Source organism: Ornithodoros turicata, chromosome 2 (genome assembly GCF_037126465.1).
Source record: "Ornithodoros turicata isolate Travis chromosome 2, ASM3712646v1, whole genome shotgun sequence".
Taxonomy (NCBI): Eukaryota; Metazoa; Arthropoda; class Arachnida; order Ixodida; family Argasidae; genus Ornithodoros; species Ornithodoros turicata.
The window spans coordinates 141354408-141374116 of NC_088202.1; the positions used below are offsets into that span (position 1 = coordinate 141354408).

Below are 19709 nucleotides of genomic sequence, written 5' to 3' on the forward strand. Positions count from 1 at the left end.
GATTCGATGAACCGTGCGCCACCGATTGGATGAAACGACATTCCATGAGTCGGCGTCTCATGAACCGCCCATCTTTCGACCAAACGGCGTTTCCATTAAACGTGACATATCCCGATTTCTTCGAACAGATTAATTGTTCGAGTTTCCACACACCTTATCGGTGCGATATCCGCAGGCCATAGTCCATTTTCACTTGCGTGCGTCGCTCACCAGCTAAGATTAAGCTAAATAAGCGGCTCGGAGGGACCAGTCGCTCGTTTTCCTGCATCCCTACGCATCTATAGAATCTGTTTCTGTTAATATTCGTCGAAATGAAGCTAATCCTCGTTGCTTTCGTCTCATGCCTCGTGTTTGGTAAGTACAATGGAACACTTTTAAGACGCACACCGCCTCGTTTTGTGTGTGTGTGTGTTTTGTTTGCGTGTTTGTTTCAGTAGTCATGAGGTGAGAGTGTTGGCAACTTTTAACTATGTGGAAAGACCTCCGGTTGAGCCATTTTTAGCGGTTTTGACATATGCCACTCCTGGGTAAATCGATGTTGTTTTGTATAGCGGATACATAATAGGACTGCGCCATTTCTACGGAACAAACGCTGGGACGAAGGAAGGGCTATTTGTATCAGCACCCGTTTCGTTTTCGTTTCGAGGTGTTCAGGCCCACAAGATATTATCGAACCTCTCAGAGATATCCGTAACTTTTGGACCTTCCGCTCGGTATCGGTCGTCGGTAGCATTCTCGGATGCACAATATCCGCATAATCTTACGACTTGACGTAAAGTCTAGGTATATGGCGCCTCCGGGAATTTGTCTTCGAGTATAGAAATGCAGACCCATGCAGGGAGAACAAGAGCTCACAGGCAGTGCTCCAAGGCCAATTTTTGGCTCTCGACATATAAGTGCTTGAAACGCCGATATACGCTGTGATAAGCTTAGAAACCAGTCAAATATTTTACCGTTCCAATTCAAGGACCCGAAACTACTGGGGTTCTCTGCAGCAAAATAACAAAAGTCTGAAAGCATACTGGCAGAAAAACTTAAAAGTATCGTGCTGACGACAGTGTTATCTACAGGGTGTCCCAGACAACGTGTCATTGAATTATAATAAAAAGACTACGCCACCCAGAGTCATGCGGTCAACGACATTTGTTCTTACTAGGTTTTTCCCACCTCCTGATGTGAATGTCACGTATCGTAAGCTTAATTATGCAAATATTTGCAAACCAAAGTCGGAAATTTGCCAAGTAAAGGTCACCTTTTTGCCCCACCAATATGAAGAGCGTGCCTAATATATCCAAATTAATTAAAATTTAATTAACGTATTAAATTAATTAAAATAGCTGAACAGCATGCTCTACGGTGCTCCCAGAGGATAGTGCGCAAAAACTTTTTCAGCGAAATCATTGTGAGTCCGACGAAAGGAGGTTGGAAACCCAGTGCACACCTACACCGCTGAAAGACGTAACACAGGTATAATGCTTATCGAGTCCGACCTTCGCTGGGATCATGCTTCCCTCTCCCAATTTCCGATTTTTTTCCGATAGGATAGCTTGTGAATATCACTGTCAATTATCATCAATTCGAGTGATTTCGGCACGCTCGTCATATTGGTGGGGTAAAAAAGTGACCTTTACTTGGCAAATTTTCGACTTCAGTTCGCAAATATTTGCATAATTAAACTTACGATACATGACATTCACATCAGGAGGTGGCAAAAACCTTGTAAGAAGAACAAATGTCGTTGACCGCATGATTCTAGGTGGCGTAGATTTTTTTATTATAATTCAATGACACGTTTTCTGGGACACCCTGTATATTATCAACCACAACAGGCCTGACAAGCGCTATTGCATCTGTCTCGCTGGTTTCTGAAACCAAACGCGTCACAAATAAACCAACCTGCTGTACCACTTTGCTTACTAAACTGTGGTTCGCCACCCCCAAGGTGTCGCCATGAATTCAGCGGGTGCAGAGCCGTATATTAAAAGGGAGTCTGGCCATTGGGAGGAGTCGCAAAAAGAGGCTCGACCTGTCAATCACAGTCTCGCTCCTCTGATTGGTTTGCTTTTTACCAAGGGGGTCGCCATGACACCATACTGCCACCCAAAATGGCGTCGAAAGCAAACATAGTGAAGCGGGGATTTCGTGACAAATTTTTTTCACAGACTACTCTGACTTTACACTGCAAATGCACATTGTCACATACGTTTCTCGGAAATCAGTTTCAACTTACGCTCATCCGTCGATATCTAATCGAAAATAATACGTTTTGTCGCCGATGTTAGGCCTAGTGAACACGGCGATCGCGGCGATCACAACGAAATCATAACAAAAACGGCACTGTGCTGTACAATCTTATATTTAATTGCTGGATTTCATGGATATAAACATCCTTGCCTTTTATATTCCAACTGTTCAAGTAGATTTGTTTAAAAATCATTCCGACGACAGAATGTGTCCCAGCAGGTGGTTCTGCCGGCAGCGGTGCACCGACGGAAGCAGACGACAACTCCCGACGTGCCTTACGCTCCCTAGGTGGCGCTCATCAAATTTGCACCAAAAATCCACTAGTTCTGCGGGTTGCGAGAAGTGTCCATTTCAATCCCATCCAATCCACTTGCCACCCAAAATGGTGCTGCCCATGTTGGATAGGGGGGCAAATAGTGAGGATAGGTTGATTGATAGCGCCCCATATTTCAAGACTTCATTGGTCAGAAAGCTGAAAAAGTGGGTGGAGCTTCAGGTATAGGCATGACCCATTAATGGCCAGACTCCCTTTTAATATACGGCTCTGAGTGGGTGGTCATGAAACGTCTCGCGAACTTCACAGAAAGAACAATAAATGTTGTTCTTAGACCATGCTTTGCCCACTTTTCTGCGTCACAAAAGAAGCTCGCGGTGGTGGATCTCGAGGTTCAGAAAAGTAGCTCGCTTTAGTGAATAGGAAATGAATGAGTGAATGAGCGCCAAGAGGAAGTGGCACATAGCCCAAAGTCGTAGGAAGTGAAGAGGCCATTCCCGCTGCCCACGCGCTCTTTCTTTTTGCTTCGTTTTTCATCTTCTTTGTTTTCCGAAGCGTCCTAGTTCGGTGCATTCACTCTATGTTATCTGTCACTAAATTTCGTCGTTAATTTTGTGTTTTACAGTTCGTGAACCGAAATTGTTTGGTTCTATTGTTGGCCAATCACTCACTCACTGACGCAGCGTGGCGCTACGCGCGAACATGGAGGTCCCGAACGTGCGTCATTTTTGTAGCTCGCTTCTGCAATACAGTAAAACCGATATCCTGATTTAAAAATGCTCTTTTTCAGGCTTCGTTGCACCAAAGTGTGACAATTGCTCACTCAGCGTGGCTGAAAATATCTGCTTGGAAATACTTCAAACGGGACGTTCAACAATATCGCTACCACGACAAGGTTTATCCCGCGCCGAAGGTCACAAACGATTCTGCAGGTGGGAGCGCATTTGCGTGCCAAGTGACATTTTTCAGATATGCCTAGTGTATATATATATATATATATATTTATGCGAATCTAAGTTTGCTCAACGGACGTAGTAGTTTATTCAGTAGTCCCAAACGAACGAACGCGTAGAAAAGGTGTCGTACAAGAAGGTGTACTTTGGACATGGAAGCGTTCCTTAGATACCAGAATTGGTCACTCGAGAAAAGTACAGGAAGAAATATCCCGCAGGGCCATACAAAGAAATAATGCCAACGGTGTTTCGTATTGCCAACTGTAGGATGGGACAAGCGTAAGCTTGCCCACATCACGGTTCAAAAATAGTACTGCCCTCGCCCTAAAAACGAAGAGCAGGCATGTACTACATGTTTTGTGCTTAGATGGGTAGAAATCCAGCGAGCCGGTCCCCTCCACACTCTAACAAAGCCGCCATTCACTCTGGCCGTAAAAGCCCGTACGGAACCTTTCTTCCCTCCGGGCTGTTGACCCACAATTCGCATGAACCTTTAAACACGTCACACCTAACCCTTTAAATACCATGCCAATGATGTGGACGGTGCCCAGAAGTAGAACAGTCTCTGTTCGAAATATCGGCGGCTTCTGTCCTGAGGCAACTCCCTTCCTATGTTTTGTGCTTGTTTTGCAACTACATGGCAACTACAACTACATGGCAACTACAACTACATGGCATGTTTTGTGCTGACAAATTTGTATGGACAAATTAGAGCTTCCACAGGGGCATGTAAATACAACAGCAGAGTGTCAAGTAGCCCATGTAGTCATTATGTCGGTACACTGTCAATGGTGTGCAGGTACAGTGTGCAACTTGTGAGCAGGTTTCACCTTGCCGGTTCATGCGAATAGCCACAGAAAAGGGAAAATCCGAAAATTTTGTAAGGACGCATATGCAGACTTAATTGTGCCCGTTACCAAAAAATAGGAACTAAATACCGTTACCCGTTACTTCAGAAAAAAGTAACTAAATACGTTACTCGTTACCAACATACAAAAGTAACGAGTTCTCGTTACTCAGAGGTAACGAGTTACTTTTTCGTTACCGCCGCATAGTTAAAGGAGCCAACAAACATGCCGTCACTTGCCTTCAACTCATTATTAATGAGAAATTGCACTTCGCAAGAAGCTGATACTCGAAATTTACATCAGTGATCTTCGTTCTCTTTCGTGTGATGACATCTGCTGCCGAATTGGGAGTGATCGGAGGTGATGAAAACACAGGAAAAGACACCGGTTTTCGTGCCACCGATCACCAACGGTTCCCAAAAACAGACGATGGGCTGCGTCATAATTTAGGGCTCTCTGAAGCTTAGCAAAGACAAGAAAAGGCTAGAAGTCGAAACGCGTTTTTTGTAGCCATAGCACAATTGGTACCCATCCTTGGGAAGGAGTGATGGTTGGAGATTACGGAAACAAGAGAAAAGACAAGGGCCTTCGTTTAAGACGAATCAGTGCGTCAACAACACATCCAACGAGGGACTGCAATAATACTTTGAGTCACGTGGTCGTGGGTCACGCAGGTCCTCACATTGCGCCACACGGAGTGCCGAAAGGTGCTCACCCGCGTTGAAGAAAAGGAACGAGTAACGTCAGTAACGAGTTACCAATTTTTGTAACTGATTCCATTACTATTACCATTTCTTAAAAAGTAACTGAATCGTTACTTCGTTACCAAAAAAAGTAACCGTTACCAAGTAACGAGTTAGGCACAACTCTGCGCATATGTAAGTAGAGAAGGGTAATCATAACGGAAACAGAGACTGTATATTACCGAAATTGGAGATAACAACGATAACGGAAGCTCATGCCACGGTGCTGGATTACCGAAAACAGAAATAGAAAAGTACCGTCCGGTGTTGAATTCGGGTGATGGCTATTCCTATTGCGCGATGACATTTGAGTGATTTTTCATTTTGCTTTTGTATTTCGATGAGTCCACCCCTTGTATTGCTCGAAACCCTACAGAGGAGCATGGATATTGGACCTCGAGGGTACATCCCTTGCTTACCTAGTCGTCCCTGTCCTCATAACTTCGTGATATCAACGCATGAGACTTACACAACTTAGACTCCAAGCTCTCTACTCCATCATAGTACGACGATGAAAGCCTGCGATATTGATTAATTGGTTTACTTTTTTAATTGACCTTGGCTATAGCAGTATGGTTTACTACTGAGAGCGTCCGCCTACGCATACGACATTTGCTGAAGGTCACGGCCATCTTGAGTCGCTGGACTCAGTGACAGAAGGCTCACGCCTTCCCGTCTTTTTATCTTGCATGAACTGAGCATCCCAGAGTCGTAAAATTACTCGTATAGTGTGTACATACGAAACCGAAGTAGCACCAAGGCAAAAATGGGCGCTGACAGATCCGGACGGGATGTCCTCCCGCAGTTCTGTAACCAGCCGTTCCATTACCGGAAACTGTCACGGGAGCGCAACGGAAATGAAATTGTAAGGCTGGTACCAGAAACTGATAACGAAAACGAAAATATAGCAGTAACAACAACGGATACGGTATCGAAAACATGTCCGTTACCATTGAACAAGAGATAAACTGATGTTCTGAGGCTGGAGCAACATAGAAGGGACATATACAAACAAAGCCTCAAATTGCCTAAGAAATCAACGATGAAAGATGAAAGTCACTGAAAAGGTTAGCCAGCTGTAGGGATCGAACCCAAATCTTCTGGATTACCGGTCCAGGGCTCTACCAATTGAGCTAAGCTAACACGCCTCTCCAGCGACTTTCGGGTTGCGTTATCTGAAGGGACGACAAACCAGCCACTCACTCTCACTCACCCTCCTTTCACTCTTACATTTTTTGCTCACTCATACATACATTCATACGACGGAAATCGACGCAAGCGGCACCTGTTGAACAAGAGATAAACTGATGTTCTGAGGCTGGAACAACATAGAAGGGACATATACAAACAAAGCCTCAAATTGCCTAAGAAATCAACGATGAAAGATGAAAGTCACTGAAAAGGTTAGCCAGCTGTAGGGATCGAACTGTGGGTTCGATCCCTACAGCTGGCTAACCTTTTCAGTGACTTTCATCTTTCTCCGTTACCCTTCCTTGCGTTTTGCTGCCGATGCTTTGTTGCATTAGCGTTCTGTAGGGTCATGTGAAGGGCTGTGTACACAAGCAGCACAAAGTACTGAAAGTCGAGTGCAATAGGTGTGGACGTTATGTGTCTTATCAATGTTCTTTAGTTTGACGAGTCTGTTCAAGGCCTTCCACCTACCCGTCCTCCCCCATTGCACTTGGCTTTCAGTACATTGTGATCCTTGGGTAGCGTTCGTGAGGGGTATTTGAAGAACTGTGTATCATTATGACGGGGAGTTCCCCAAGGGTTCTCACGTCGGACCCAACAATGGATCGATTATATCTTTTTCTAGATATATCGCGCACGACCCAGTGGTGGTGACGTAATCCTATATCTTCAGCAATACAATCCCAAGCAGCACAATGTACAGAAAGTCGAGTGCGATAGGGATGGACGGGTAGGTGGGAGGCCTTGAACAGACTCTTGAAGCTAAAGAGCATTGATTAGACACATATGGTCCACCCCTATCGCACTCGACTTTCAGTACATTGTGATGCATTGCTACGCGGTTACATGTCCAGTATGCCGGCCTTTCTCTTCTCTACGGCAGCAAACAGTGATTTTTCTATGCGACATGATCAGGCGAATCACCTTATCACATATTAGAAGCCAGAGAGTCCTCGTAACGTGACAACTTTTCCAGAGAGATGGAGCACTTGAAACGTTGCATGCTGCAGAATCTCGGAGGAAAAGGATGCGAAGCTGAGCTTGGTAATGTTTTTCAAGCCGCCGAGCAGCAGGCAGAAGAAGACTTTGGAATATCGAAGTGCGACAACAGCAACGGTGCTCAACCCGTGACCACTCCTGAAAGGATCGGAAAGCCCCTCATAGAGTCTACGGTAAAGCTGGAATATATGGAAGGTATAAGTATGGGAGATAAAATTGTTCAATGGCTTGTGGATCCTGCCGCCTTCCATCGTCTAGTTTGCACAGGGTGGGAAAAAAGTAAGTTTTCAAGAGTATCTGAGCTACAGCTACAGGTAAACTGACTAAAAGGTTTCTGAGTTACGGCTACAGGTGCCCGTGGGAAGAAAATACAAAGGTACAGTTAAGGAATACTTCCAAAACTGCACTCGGTCGAACAATGAATGGCAGATCATCATGGAAATTGAACAAGTCCAACTTTGCTTTCATGTGCGCTTCTCGAAGCTTCTCGAAGCCCTGTGATGCTTCGTATGCGTACAAGTATGCACCTCTTCAAGGGAAGAAAAGATTGTAAATATGAAAGGTTAACCATAAACATTATGAGATAGGGGGAAAAAGAAATCATTGCAAGTAGGTGGTATTCAACGAAACAATGCCTATGCAGTCGCAGCAAGTCAGCACATACCTTGAGTATTAGAATATGATCTGCATCTGGACGAAGGATTGTTAGAAGAGGGAGAAACAGCCATGTAGCGCATGAGCACTGTTTCTCGCGCGGCCATTCTACATCTGCTGTTCGCTCTCACAGTAAACCAGTTGTTCCTCACTGTCGCACTGCGCTCTTACTTCTTCAAGTTATGAGCCCAGCACGCTACCAGACATCTCAAGACACGCACCCACACATGCTCAAGGTCCTTGGGCTCGAAATGCTTCTCCAAACTTTTCCAGACTCCAGTAATGAATGAATCTTCCTTGTGGCAAATCAGCATATCGTCAACATAGAGAAGGACATATGATATATGTGCGACTGCCTTTTTCTGTCTTGAAGTAGAGGCAGGGGTCTGCTTCGCTACGGCTGAAGCCCTCTTCAGAAAGACTTCGTTTGCCTTGATGTTCCATGCTCTCGCGGCCTGCTTGAGCCCATAGAGGGATCTCTGCAGTGTGCAGACTAAATGTTCTGTACCTACCGAAACGAAATCTTCGGGCTGTCTCATGTATACACGCTTTTCCGAAGGTCGATGTAGGGGCCGCCATGTTAGTATCCCCATGATCGGCCGCCATTGCCCGCCTTGAACAGGCGAATCTGTCAGTTGGAAACGCTGCACCGTGTCCGCTTTCTCGGCTTTGCCTTTTCGCGCGTTTCCCTCGGGAGCCGTTTTCACAACGTAACCACCATATCTTCATCTCTACCAGTACTTCCGTGGCATGTGTAGGCGATGACGACAACAAACACAGACGTGGAGAGGGTCGACGACACGTGAAGGTGGCCAAAGATAGAAAGATCACGTAAGTGAACGAACGGCATCATAACATTTCGGGATAGCATTTCTGTCAGGATGAGATTTGTCTTTGTTACCATTCACTCTTCGCAGGAACTAGTGAGTGATTGTCATCATGACTACGATGTACTTTTGTGTTCACTTTTCCAACTCTTGGGGTTAGAGAACGGGTATTTCTCGTCTCATATCGCTCATTGTCTATGTGAAGTGTTCTTGTCTCTCTCGGATTTTCATTGTGCCTTATGTAACAGCTAGTCTGCATACTCTCTTCTATCCCGCATTATCACTTGCTGTACTGCCTTATCAAGTGTCTGAAATCTGTAGTGCCGCGCTTAAGTTACACTCGCAGTACAGTGGCAAGTGACGCAGAACGTTGCGTCACTGTTGCATCTCATACTCAATATACTTTTTCTCTTTCAGTTGTGTACGAGCACATGATTAGCAAAGTGGACACTGATAGACAGCCAGCAGCAAATTACAGGGGATTTGCAGAAGCAACGAATCTTCTGGACTCTGGCCATGTAGGAGTTCTGTTGTGTCATGTTAACGGGAGTGCATGCTTTTTAAAAGCAAACGTTAGATCGTCCCAAACAGTAGCAAAATCTTACAGGGTTAATATAGTATTTGACAATGGGAACGTAAAGGATGTATCATGCCAGTGCCCTGCAGGGCTTGGAAAAACATGCTCCCATGTGGGAGCAGTTATGCTGAAGGTGGCCGAGGCCACAAACCGAGGGTTGACAGGGATCTCGTGCACTGACGAAAAATGTGCATGGAATGCTTCAACTTCGAAAAATATTTTACCGCAAAAGATGGATGTTATCTATGACCACAAAAAAACTCTCATAGAAATTCCTAAGATGACCTCGCATGCGGCCTTTCTGACACATTTTCAGAAGGCATCGTTTACTCCTGAATCACTCAAGGAGGAAGGAAGGTACAATGCTTTTTGCAGTTCTGAATCCGCGAGGTGCAAACCCGGTTCCTTGCAAAAGTCGAACGCGTGAGTGATTTTGTGCAGCCTCCTCAAAATTAATGTCATGCGATCAAGTTAATCACTTTGTAACATGCCAATGGTAGTCGGATATCAAACAGTTCTGATTTTATCATTTTGCAGGTCAACATGGCGTGCACGGAGATGAGCTCCGGTGCGGAAAATGCAGAGATTTCTATGAGAAATATGTGGTCATTGACGTGGTCCAAGCAAACTCCCTTCAGAAGCGCACCGGAGATCAAAAATCGAGCGAATGGCACCACCAAAGAAAGCTACGAATAACCGCAAGTACAGCTGGTTCGGTTCCTCGAAAAGCTGCGCCCGAGAAATTGGTGGCCCGACACATTAACCACACATTCCAGGGGAATGCAAGTACAAGGTATATTCTAGTGCAAGAGACAGTACAAAATCAGTACGCTATGAGTACGTAACAATATAATGCTGAAAAGCTTGTAGCAGAAATGGTAGGCATTAGTACCAGGTCTTTATGCAAATTCATAACTTTAATTATAGATGTGAGCATAATAGCAATGTAAAAAAATTGTAAATTTTTCATTCATTTCCAGGCATGGAAAAATATGCGAGCCAAAAGCTCGCCCCTGGTACGAGGAGGAGAATGGTTGCCACGTGCTTCTTTGTGGACTCTCAGTGTTGCCTGACGTGCCATGGTTGGGTGCAAGAACCGATGGAATAGTTGAGGGACAGTGCAAACTTATAGAAATTAAGTGTCCTACACCAAAGACTATTGAGAACCATGGGTCGCTGTCCGGTCTGTTCAGGAGTGCTTCTTATGACGTTACTGAAACCACTGAAGGTCTGCAACTGCGAAAACATGGAAATAATAAGTACTACACACAGGTTCAGTTGCAGATGTACTGTTGTGAAATGGTGGCATGCGATTTTGTTGTGTGAACAAATGACGAGGCGTATGTTGTTGAAGTGTTATATGATTAATCATTTGTTACTGAAGTTCTTCAGCAGCTAAAAACTTTCCACTTTCATCACTTGTTGCCAGCACTTTCAGACAAGCATGAATAGTATGTTGATGATGCCACGCCTCGTACTACAGGGTGTTACCCTATAAAAGTCTACCAGTGCCGACATGCCGTACTCGCCAATTACTCAATGCAGGTGGCACATTGCGCAATTTTCATATAAAGCTCATAAGGACATTTAATCTTGGTGAATTTCGAAGTGATTGAGCCCCGCAACACGAAGTTATAACTCAAAACGTGCAATTGCCGTAGTCAAAACAATCAAGATGGCGGCGTTGAGAAGAGCACTTACCATGCTGCTCCCCAGACGACGACGTGTCGCATATCCTGCCAGCTGGATGGAACTGCAGTTTTCATTTCGCTTTCGTGTAACTGTCGTATTTTGCTCAGAAGTAGGCAACGTGAGGTACGAAAAATGCCGACGTACTCAGCAGACGACACCCAAAAGGGATGTCGTCTGCTTACTGAGAGGCGCCACCTTGGCTGTTTTGCCTACGGGAACCTCACGTTTTGCGCTCTAACTTTGCGTAACGGTGCTCAATCACTTCGATATTTGCCATGAATGAATGTCCTTATGTGGTTTATACGTAGGCAACACGTTGTACCGCCTGCATTGAGTAATTGGCGAGCACGGCATGCCGGCGCTGGTAGACTTTTATAGGGTAATACCCTGTAGTCATTTACAATCACGTTTAGATTCATGTCTGAGGATTAAGAATAGAGTGTGCACGCAAAAGGGGCAGCATGCATTCTAGTCAGTAAGAATTATACAAGTACTTTATATATCTATTGTACACTAAGTAGTAGAACACTTCGTGGCAAATAAAATACTAGTCCTCACACACACCTTTGTCCTTAATCACCGGTGGCTGCAGATTGCAGAGTCCGGCGACAGTGAGCAAGATTTCATCAACAATGTTCCGCTTAGCAAAGACACTTGCTGGTATGTGCCGTAGAATGCGGAAGCATTTCATGCGCCTTATAGACCTCTCGACGTGGATCCTGACTTTTGCAAGGCGACGTGACCCCTGAGTTGTTCTTTGCCTCTTTTGAAGCTTGGGAATGACAGCTTAACCCCGACTGGCAACAGGTCACATATGGTGAAGGCTCTGTCCGCAAGAACTTCATCGCCAGATTCAAAATACTTGAGGACTAGACTGTTTGTCGTGATGAACCGGTCACTGGCACGGCCACCATACGATTTGGACGCAAACATTATGAACCCAATTGGGGCTATTACATCTAGGACTTTCGCCGTATTGAGGGATTTGTAATGGCTGCATGTATGTCCTCTGCGGAGCAGATTGATTGGTCTCTCTGTGAAAATCTCGGAAGCAATCCATTATGCAAATTGTGTTTGGGAGATCTTGAAATGATGCTGGCAGTGTCCTTGCAATGGTCTCTCGTGATAGCCAGAGACAAAGTATTTTGTCGTCACTCTTGCCAACGCCCATATCCAAAACGAGAAAATTTTACTTGCAAAAGCAGTAGGAGATCTCAAATCTGAAAGCAAGGTCTATCAGCAATGACCCCTGTCGCAGTCTGATCGTGTCAGGAGCAGCTGGCCTTCCAGGAGCATCTTGAAATGACTCTTCGCCACAGCCGTAGCTGCCGCCACATATGCGTCGAATACAGTCTTGGTGAAGCCGGTAGAGGATGGAAACTGTGATTCAAGCAACGCACCGTAAACAGAACATGTTGTTTGGGTTGCACGGTCGCACATCAAATGAGTCTTAGAGCTGCTGCTGTAGCTATGGTCACCGACGACCTCGTACTGAGCAACCTTGTCAGCTGTTTCCTTTCTTGTGGCACACTTGGAACACCCTGGAGGTCGTTGAGCACTGTCTTCTGCCCTGCTTCTTGCATGACCATCAATGTCATCATTAATCACGTCCTCTGATGAGTGGTTCCTGGAATTCCACTAGTTTGTTGCACTGTTACTGATTTTAAACGAAAACTACTTCTGTTGACAAAAAACTTACTTATGTACAGTTGTTAAAGAGTCCAGGCTCTGTAGCAGATGATAACAGGTCACAGCCGGATGCTGCGCTGTTGGTGCTTTCACCCTCGGTGTTTCTGAGGCCTGATCCCAGAGATTTTCCATAAAATCCAGGAAATCCATATTTGCCAGGCACGGAACGCCAGAAGTGCTCATCAGCGACAATGGACCACAATTTCGGAGTCTAGTGGGCAGTGACTACATTCGCGAAAGAGTGGTCATTTGAACACAGGACTTCTAGTCCACGTTTTCCACAGAGCAACGGCTTCGTCGAAGCCGCTGTCCCTGTCATCAAGCTCAGTCTCAAAAAGTCGGACGATGCGTATAAAGCTCTTCAGAGCTACCGCGCTACGCCATTAGGAAATGGTTTCAGTCCGGCTGAGCTACTTATGGGTCGCCGTCTTCGCACGTCGCTTCCTACTGCCGCGTCGCTGTTAAGTCCAAAGACACCAGATCGGAATCAGTTACGTCAATGGGAAGAGCGTCGCATTGAAATGCAAAAGGGAAACTATGACCAGCGACATGGTGTGCGAACCTTGCCACCCCTACGGCAAGGCGAGAGGTTATGGATAACGGACACCCGATCAAGTGGCGTGGTTCAGGCACCAGTAGCAGCGCCTCGGTCCTACAACATTCAAATGGACGATGGTGTACTCCGTAGGAACAGATGTCACTTGATACCTGTACCGTCCTCGTCCTCTGATTGCCCCCAAAAAGGTCCTTCTGCAGACACGTTGGCAGCTCTTACGTCCGGCGCTCGTCCCCAGGAACTCGCAGGAGGAACAGGCCCTGGGCCTGAGCGTGCTGTCTTAGCTATAGGTCGTCGTCTGGGGAAGTTTCACAAGCTGGTTCCTCTGACAGTTCCGGCCACCAACCGGGAGACCACCCCACACATAACCCAACAGGAATGACTATTCGCAGCGGCAGAGTGGTGAAGGCAGTGAAAAGACTTCAAGTTGGATTTGAATGAGTGTGTTTGTGTGGAAGGGACAGGTTTGTTAGCTGAGTGCATTAAAGGGGGAGATGTGCTATAACGACGAAGAGGCTCTGCGAGCCTCGTGGCAAGTGTAAATGTCTCGTGTGCCCAGTTCGGGTAGCCATTGTATCGTTCTACAGGGTGTTACCCTATAAAAGTCTACCCGCGCCGGCATGCCGTGCTCGCCAATTACTCAATGCGGGCGGTACAATGTGTTGCCTACGTATAAACCACATAAGGACATTCATTCATGGCAAATATCGAAGTGATTGAGCACCGTTACGCAAAGTTAGAGCGCAAAACGTGAGGTTCCCGTAGGCAAAACACCCAAGATGGCGCCTCTCAGTAAGCAGACGACATCCCTTTTGGGTGTCGTCTGCTGAGTACGTCGGCATTTTTCGTACCTCACGTTGCTTACTTCTGAGCAAAATACGACAGTTACACGAAAGCGAAATGAAAACTGCAGTTCCATCCAGCTGGCAGGATATGCTACACGTCGTCGTCTGGGGAGCAGCATGGTAAGTGCTCTTCTCAACGCCGCCATCTTGATTGTTTTGACTACGGCAATTGCACGTTTTGAGTTATAACTTGGTGTTGCGGCGCTCAATCACTTCGAAATTCACCAAGATTAAATGTCCTTATGAGCTTTATATGAAAATCGCGCAATGTGCCACCTGCATTGAGTAATTGGCGAGTACGGCATGTCGGCGCTGGTAGACTTTTATACGGTAACACCCTGTACAATAAACGTGTGCTGACGTACAGACCTTGACTTGCATAAACTCAACATTTTTCTTTCCATATTCTCTTCGTTTGACTCTCTCCTGAGACCCCCTATGTCTTCACGTTCTCATGGTCCACTGGTCACCCTTGTACTCCGCACCTGTGTCCTCATTCCGTCGCCATAACCCCCCTTTTTATCCTTAATTCCTGGAACGTCACCTACATGCGTTCTCTTTTCCCGTGAAAGCCTTTGGACTGTCGTTATGTTGCGCTTCTGATACCCCTTCGTTTGTATTTACGTTCTTTTCATTTCTACCTGTATTTCCATACTTTCCATCACCTTGTTACCTTCTCATACGAAAACGCCTTCGTCAACTGTATATATATTCCTGTACCATGTTCACATTTTTGTTACCTGAAGAAGTGCAGACTCGTGCACGAAAGTATTGCTACCTTGTGTAAATAAATAAGTTGCTCCTACTGTTTAATATCATTCTTTAATCACTTTTTGAAGGCTGCCTCCTTCCGAGTGTATCGTACTGTACACGCCACTTGGCATAGGTGGGCCTTTTATTCATTTGATTCCCGATTGTTGTAAAAAGTTATCATAATTATTATTATTATTAAATCGAAAAACTTTTGTCATCACGAAAACACAGGGGAACGGGGTCGCGGCGCGATATCGTACATTTCTGATGGGACGCAGGGCAGCAGAGCTTGGGGATCGCTGCTGCACCAGTCCGTCTCATTCACCCACTCACTGACTCATTCACTGACGCAGCGTGGCGTGCGTCATTTTTGTAGCTCGCTTCTGCAATACGTAAAACCGATATCCTGATTTCAAAGTACTCTTTTTCAGTCATCGTTAAACCACAGTGTGACAAGGGCTCGCTGGCCCAAACTCTTGGAATTTGCATGGGAATACTTACGGGACCTTCAACTCGGCCTCCAGTCTTATCCCTCGCCGAAGGTCACAAGCAATCCTGCAGGTGGGAGCGCATTCGCTTGCCAAGTGGCATTTTTCAGATATGTCGTCACATTGCAGGTGCTCAACGGACGTAGTAGTTTATTAAGTAGTCCCAAACGAAGAAGCGCGTATAAAAAGTGTAATTTGGATCATGAAGCGTGCCTTATACCTAGGGTCCGCGTTTTCCATGTTTATTTTTGGCCGGTTGCGGCGTATGTTTTTCGACGTTTATTGATTTTCGCGAAATCGGAGTTTTTCAATGTTTTTCCTGGCACGTACATGGTTTACCCGACAGTTATCGGCGAATAGCAATTACAACGTAATTTCAGTGCTGTGCGCGTCTAACGCAGCCTTAACGACAACAACAACAACCAATACGAATTACCAGTTTTACGAAGTAGTACCAGTTCCGACCAGCGCACCCGATCCGGGACAAAATGATTGACCCTGGAACACTCAATGTGGTCGCAGGTCACCCAACCACAGCAAATACCAAGAAAAGAAGAGCAATAAATCGGAAGCCTGATTGGCATTTTGGAATCTTAAGCTGGGCATGGGTGCAGCACTTTATCTCTCATGGTTCGTGGAATGTTCCTCTGTATTCGATGTTTTTCCATTAAAACCGAAGGAGGGAAAATTTACCCGGCGTATGTTTTTCGATTAAAACCGAAAAGGCGGAACCCTACTTTTATACCCATGTCACACAGGCAGTCTCAATCGCGGTTCGCGGCTGTCGCACGGCCGGTAGCTTTAGCGCGCAAACCGCGGTTAGTGGTAACCGAGTTCCTGAACCTCAGTTAAGGGCAGCTAACCAAGATAATGGTGGCGCCCGTTCTCGTTGTGTCGTGCGTGCTTTGCGAAGAAAAGTGCTATCAGAAGCGTAAGGCTGGTTCACACTGTCACGTTTACGTTTACGGCTACGGGTTACGGGCGCTTACGGTGGGGGTTGCCATGACGACGAAGAGACGGCGCCCGCAAGATCGTTTCCGCAAGGAGTTGAGGCAACTTCAACTTTTCTCCCGCAAGCTCCGTAACCGTAAGCGCACTGGCCAATAGGATAGCAGAAAAGTTCGGATGCCGCGCGTGCGTTTTGTCTCGCCCGTCTCCTTGCAAAGATGGCGCACACAGGTGCTGTCTTAGAAGCTCTTATTCTCCAAGTTGAGAAGTTTCCCTGGCTATACAATAGCAAAAGAAGCGACTACAGGGATGCCACGAAAAAAGAAAACTCATGGATGACAATTAGAATAGCAGTAGGTCTGTCAGGTGATACCTTCACTCAATGAATTTGTCCGAAGTAGCGAGTTGTACGTTGCACTGTCGACGATGGCGTTAAGTTAAGAACATTAACAGTTAACAGTTAAGAACATCGTCAAGGAATGTCTGATTGTCTTCCAAAGCAGCCGGCACCGGGGTGCTAGACGCTGGACGCCATGCTACTCTGTGGCTCTATTTCACTTTTCTTCGGAAGGGTGGCGCTCTAGGAGGCCGATCCTCATTGGAGGAATGGAGCGCCGAAACGTAGTAATGTGAACGATGGAGGAACGTAGCCGGGAACGAGATGGGTAGTACGTAAGCGCAACACGTAGCCCGTAAGCGCTAACGTGGCAGTGTGAACCAGCCTTTACCATTTGCTTTGACGCAAAAACGCAAGCCCCGGTACGCGTTGGCTGCGCGAGCGCGGTTCACGCAAGTTGGGAGGTTAACTTGACAACCTTGCGTTCGAATAGGCCCTTGAAAGAATGTGCATCATTGTGATGGGGAGTTCCCCAAAGGGTTCTCACGTCGTACCCACCAATGGATCGACCATACCTTTTTCTTCTTCTAGATATTTCGCGCAGAGCGCCGTGGTGGTGACGTCCTCCCACACCTTAAGCGATACAGTATTGCTATGTATGGCTTCACTGTTACATGTCTAATACGCTGGCCCTTCTCTCCTTTACGGAAGCAAACAGAGATTTTTCTATGCGAACTGATAAGGCGGATCACATTATTAGATATTAGAAACCAGAGAGTCCTCGTGACGTGACAGCTATTTTGTGGCAACTTTTCCAGATACCTGGAACACTTGAAACGTTGCATGCCGGAGCAACTCGAAGGAAGAGGATGCGAAGATGAGCTTGGTGTATTTTTTGAAGAAGCCGAGATGAAGGCAAAAAAAGACGTTGGAACATCGAAGTGCGACAACAGCAACGGTGCTCAACGCGTGACGCATCCTGCGTGGCTCCCGGTAGCACTGGTCTCCGTAGCGTCTGCGATAAAGATCGCAACATTTTAGAAGGGACATGGTCAACGTCTTATGGGTTCTGCTGCCTTCCATCGTCCAGTTTGTGCAGGGTGTGATTAAAGTATCTTTTAAAAAGTATCTGAGCTACAGTTGCGGGTAAACGGACTAAAGGGTCTCTGAATTACAGCTACAGATGCCCGTAGGAACAAATGCAATGGTATGTTTCCGAGAATACTTCCAAGACTGCACTCGGAACGTTTACAGTTACCCTTTCCATGAATTTGATTTGGTTGATTTTCTCAGCTGTTGTCAGTCGCATTACGGTTAATAAAGCTTGGACCACATGATTTGGTTTTAGCTTGTCTTTCATTCTTTCTTTTGCTTCGTATGGATATCTGCTCGCACGCAAGACACGACCCCTTAAATGTCTTTATACCAAGAAAATAGACTGGGCATGGACCAGAAGCAATGGTTAGCAATCAGCAAATTATCTCACCTGTTTGCTTTGATTCTTAAAATTTCTTGACTTGCATACCTTCTGTTTTCACGAAGAAACTGTATTTTCAAAATTTTTCTACGTCATGCGGTTCTGAAGATTTATGATGATGGATGATGAGACACCCCGAGCTAACTTACGGCTCCACCGCGACACTGGTTGGGAATCCATGATACAAACTTCAGTACAGTCAGGTCAGTTTGTCTTGGCCTACTGGAAGCAAAGGTTTCCGAGTACCGCCAACCGCTTGGTCCGACTTGGCTTCACTTCGCGTAACCGCCAATGCCACCAGTTCCCTTCAACCGGGCGCTAGTAAGGCGCGCTGTGCCACCGCTCTGCGACAAATGCCATTTTACGTAAAACGCGTGGGATATTACTTGCGCAGGAATTAGTAATGCCGTATACTGCCGGAGCACGACCTTTCGATGTAGGCATTGTATAATTAAAATCAGACAACACTCTGCACACGACGAGTATTAGAAGGCGTGGAGCCATGCGTGGAGCGCTTCTCAGTCGGCAAGTCAAGGGGGTCTTCGTTCGGCTTGGGGCTCGGCATGCACTGGCTGTTACTGGCTTTTGGTGGCTCTTGTTCCCTCTATCAGGCGCCCACAGCACGACCTACTACTATACTAGAGATCTGGACATCCGCAAAGCTCCCAGCGCTGAGGTAGTAGTTCCGGCAATCGCCGCTTGGCTATGGGATTTGGCGCTAGTTCGCGCTATTCGTTACCACGTGACTTGCCGAAACCGCGGCAATGCATGGTGGGCTGAGTTGACAACGACGACGAAGCAGTGAGACAGAGAATAGCGCGTGCTTAGCAACAGCTTGGTAGCACGAAAGACGATGGCAAGGGCGACAGCAACATTCCCTCTCCCCAATAATGCTATGTGGCGCTTGCAGTGGCCACTACCGTAACTATCCCATGACCCGACTCTCCCATTGGCGATTGCCAGTTGTCCAGGGTCTCTACTATAGAGTAGGTCGTGGCCCACAGCTCCCCATAGAGCCCATAGTTTGAGATAATCCAGGCAACACTGGGCATACGACCAATAAAAATACGTGGTGATGGCTGAGTATATGGCATGTCGTCTCCGCTTATGCGGCATTGTCTACATGTAGGTTCGTCTGTCATGTTTAGCTTATACCTATAAGCTCTTGTGAAAGCAGTACCGAGTCACAGCAGCAGTATTAACCTGTTTTGGTGCATCTACGAGCCTTCAGCAGATACAGAGCGCGCACTCTCTGCGATAAGATCTGGGATCCTTCCGCTATATCAGCGCGGCCTGCACCGGTACCCAGTGAGAAGCGAACGGAGAACAATGAAATTTGTAGGGACGTCTCTCTTATCTCTTCCGAGTTACTTTCCTTCGGTCACTAGGGGCGGAAAATTCGTGCACTCTCCGAACGTGTTTTTTTTTAGCTTTTCCGTCGTTCTACCGCTAAAACTCTGTCGTATCGGCACTATCGACATGTTGAAGATCAAGGGCCACGATGTGTAAACGATTCCCGCCGTGCGTAAAAAGAGGCACCTGCGAAGCGTTGTCAATGGGGGGCGTGCGGTGCCGGCCTGGTCCCTCCACAGGCACACATACTACACGCGTGTG

General features: G+C 46.4%; 2 protein-coding genes and 1 long non-coding RNA gene across 3 annotated transcripts; 2 read left to right on the top strand and 1 right to left on the bottom strand.

Annotated features, from left to right (window-relative positions):
• Positions 1–219: 219 nt before the first annotated feature.
• LOC135386238 (uncharacterized) lies at positions 220–17955 on the top strand. Its single transcript, XM_064616048.1, has 5 exons — positions 220–354; positions 3309–3450; positions 7230–7531; positions 15277–15406; positions 17437–17955. The coding sequence occupies exons 1-5, from the start codon at positions 312–314 to the stop codon at positions 17657–17659; spliced, it is 840 nt and encodes a 279-aa protein (XP_064472118.1). The 5' UTR covers positions 220–311; the 3' UTR covers positions 17660–17955.
• On the top strand, positions 7538–10826 carry LOC135386239 (uncharacterized). Its single transcript, XR_010420644.1, has 3 exons — positions 7538–9733; positions 9848–10103; positions 10291–10826. It is a non-coding gene; the product is annotated as an uncharacterized LOC135386239 (long non-coding RNA).
• Positions 11550–12298, bottom strand: LOC135386457 (uncharacterized). Its single transcript, XM_064616362.1, is given in 6 exon segments — positions 11550–11746; positions 11749–12049; positions 12051–12136; positions 12139–12208; positions 12210–12268; positions 12271–12298. Coding segments are annotated over 6 exon segments (741 nt in total).
• Positions 17956–19709: the final 1754 nt, after the last annotated feature.

Bases quoted from the DNA above. Each gene is read 5' to 3' on its own strand.
- LOC135386238 (XM_064616048.1), top strand. From the start codon at position 312: ATGAAGCTAATCCTCGTTGCTTTCGTCTCATGCCTCGTGTTTG. The intron at 3,451-7,229 runs GTGGGAGCGCAT...CAACTTTTCCAG, and splicing joins GGTCACAAACGATTCTGCAG to AGAGATGGAGCACTTGAAAC. The intron at 15,407-17,436 runs GTGGGAGCGCAT...CAACTTTTCCAG, and splicing joins GGTCACAAGCAATCCTGCAG to ATACCTGGAACACTTGAAAC.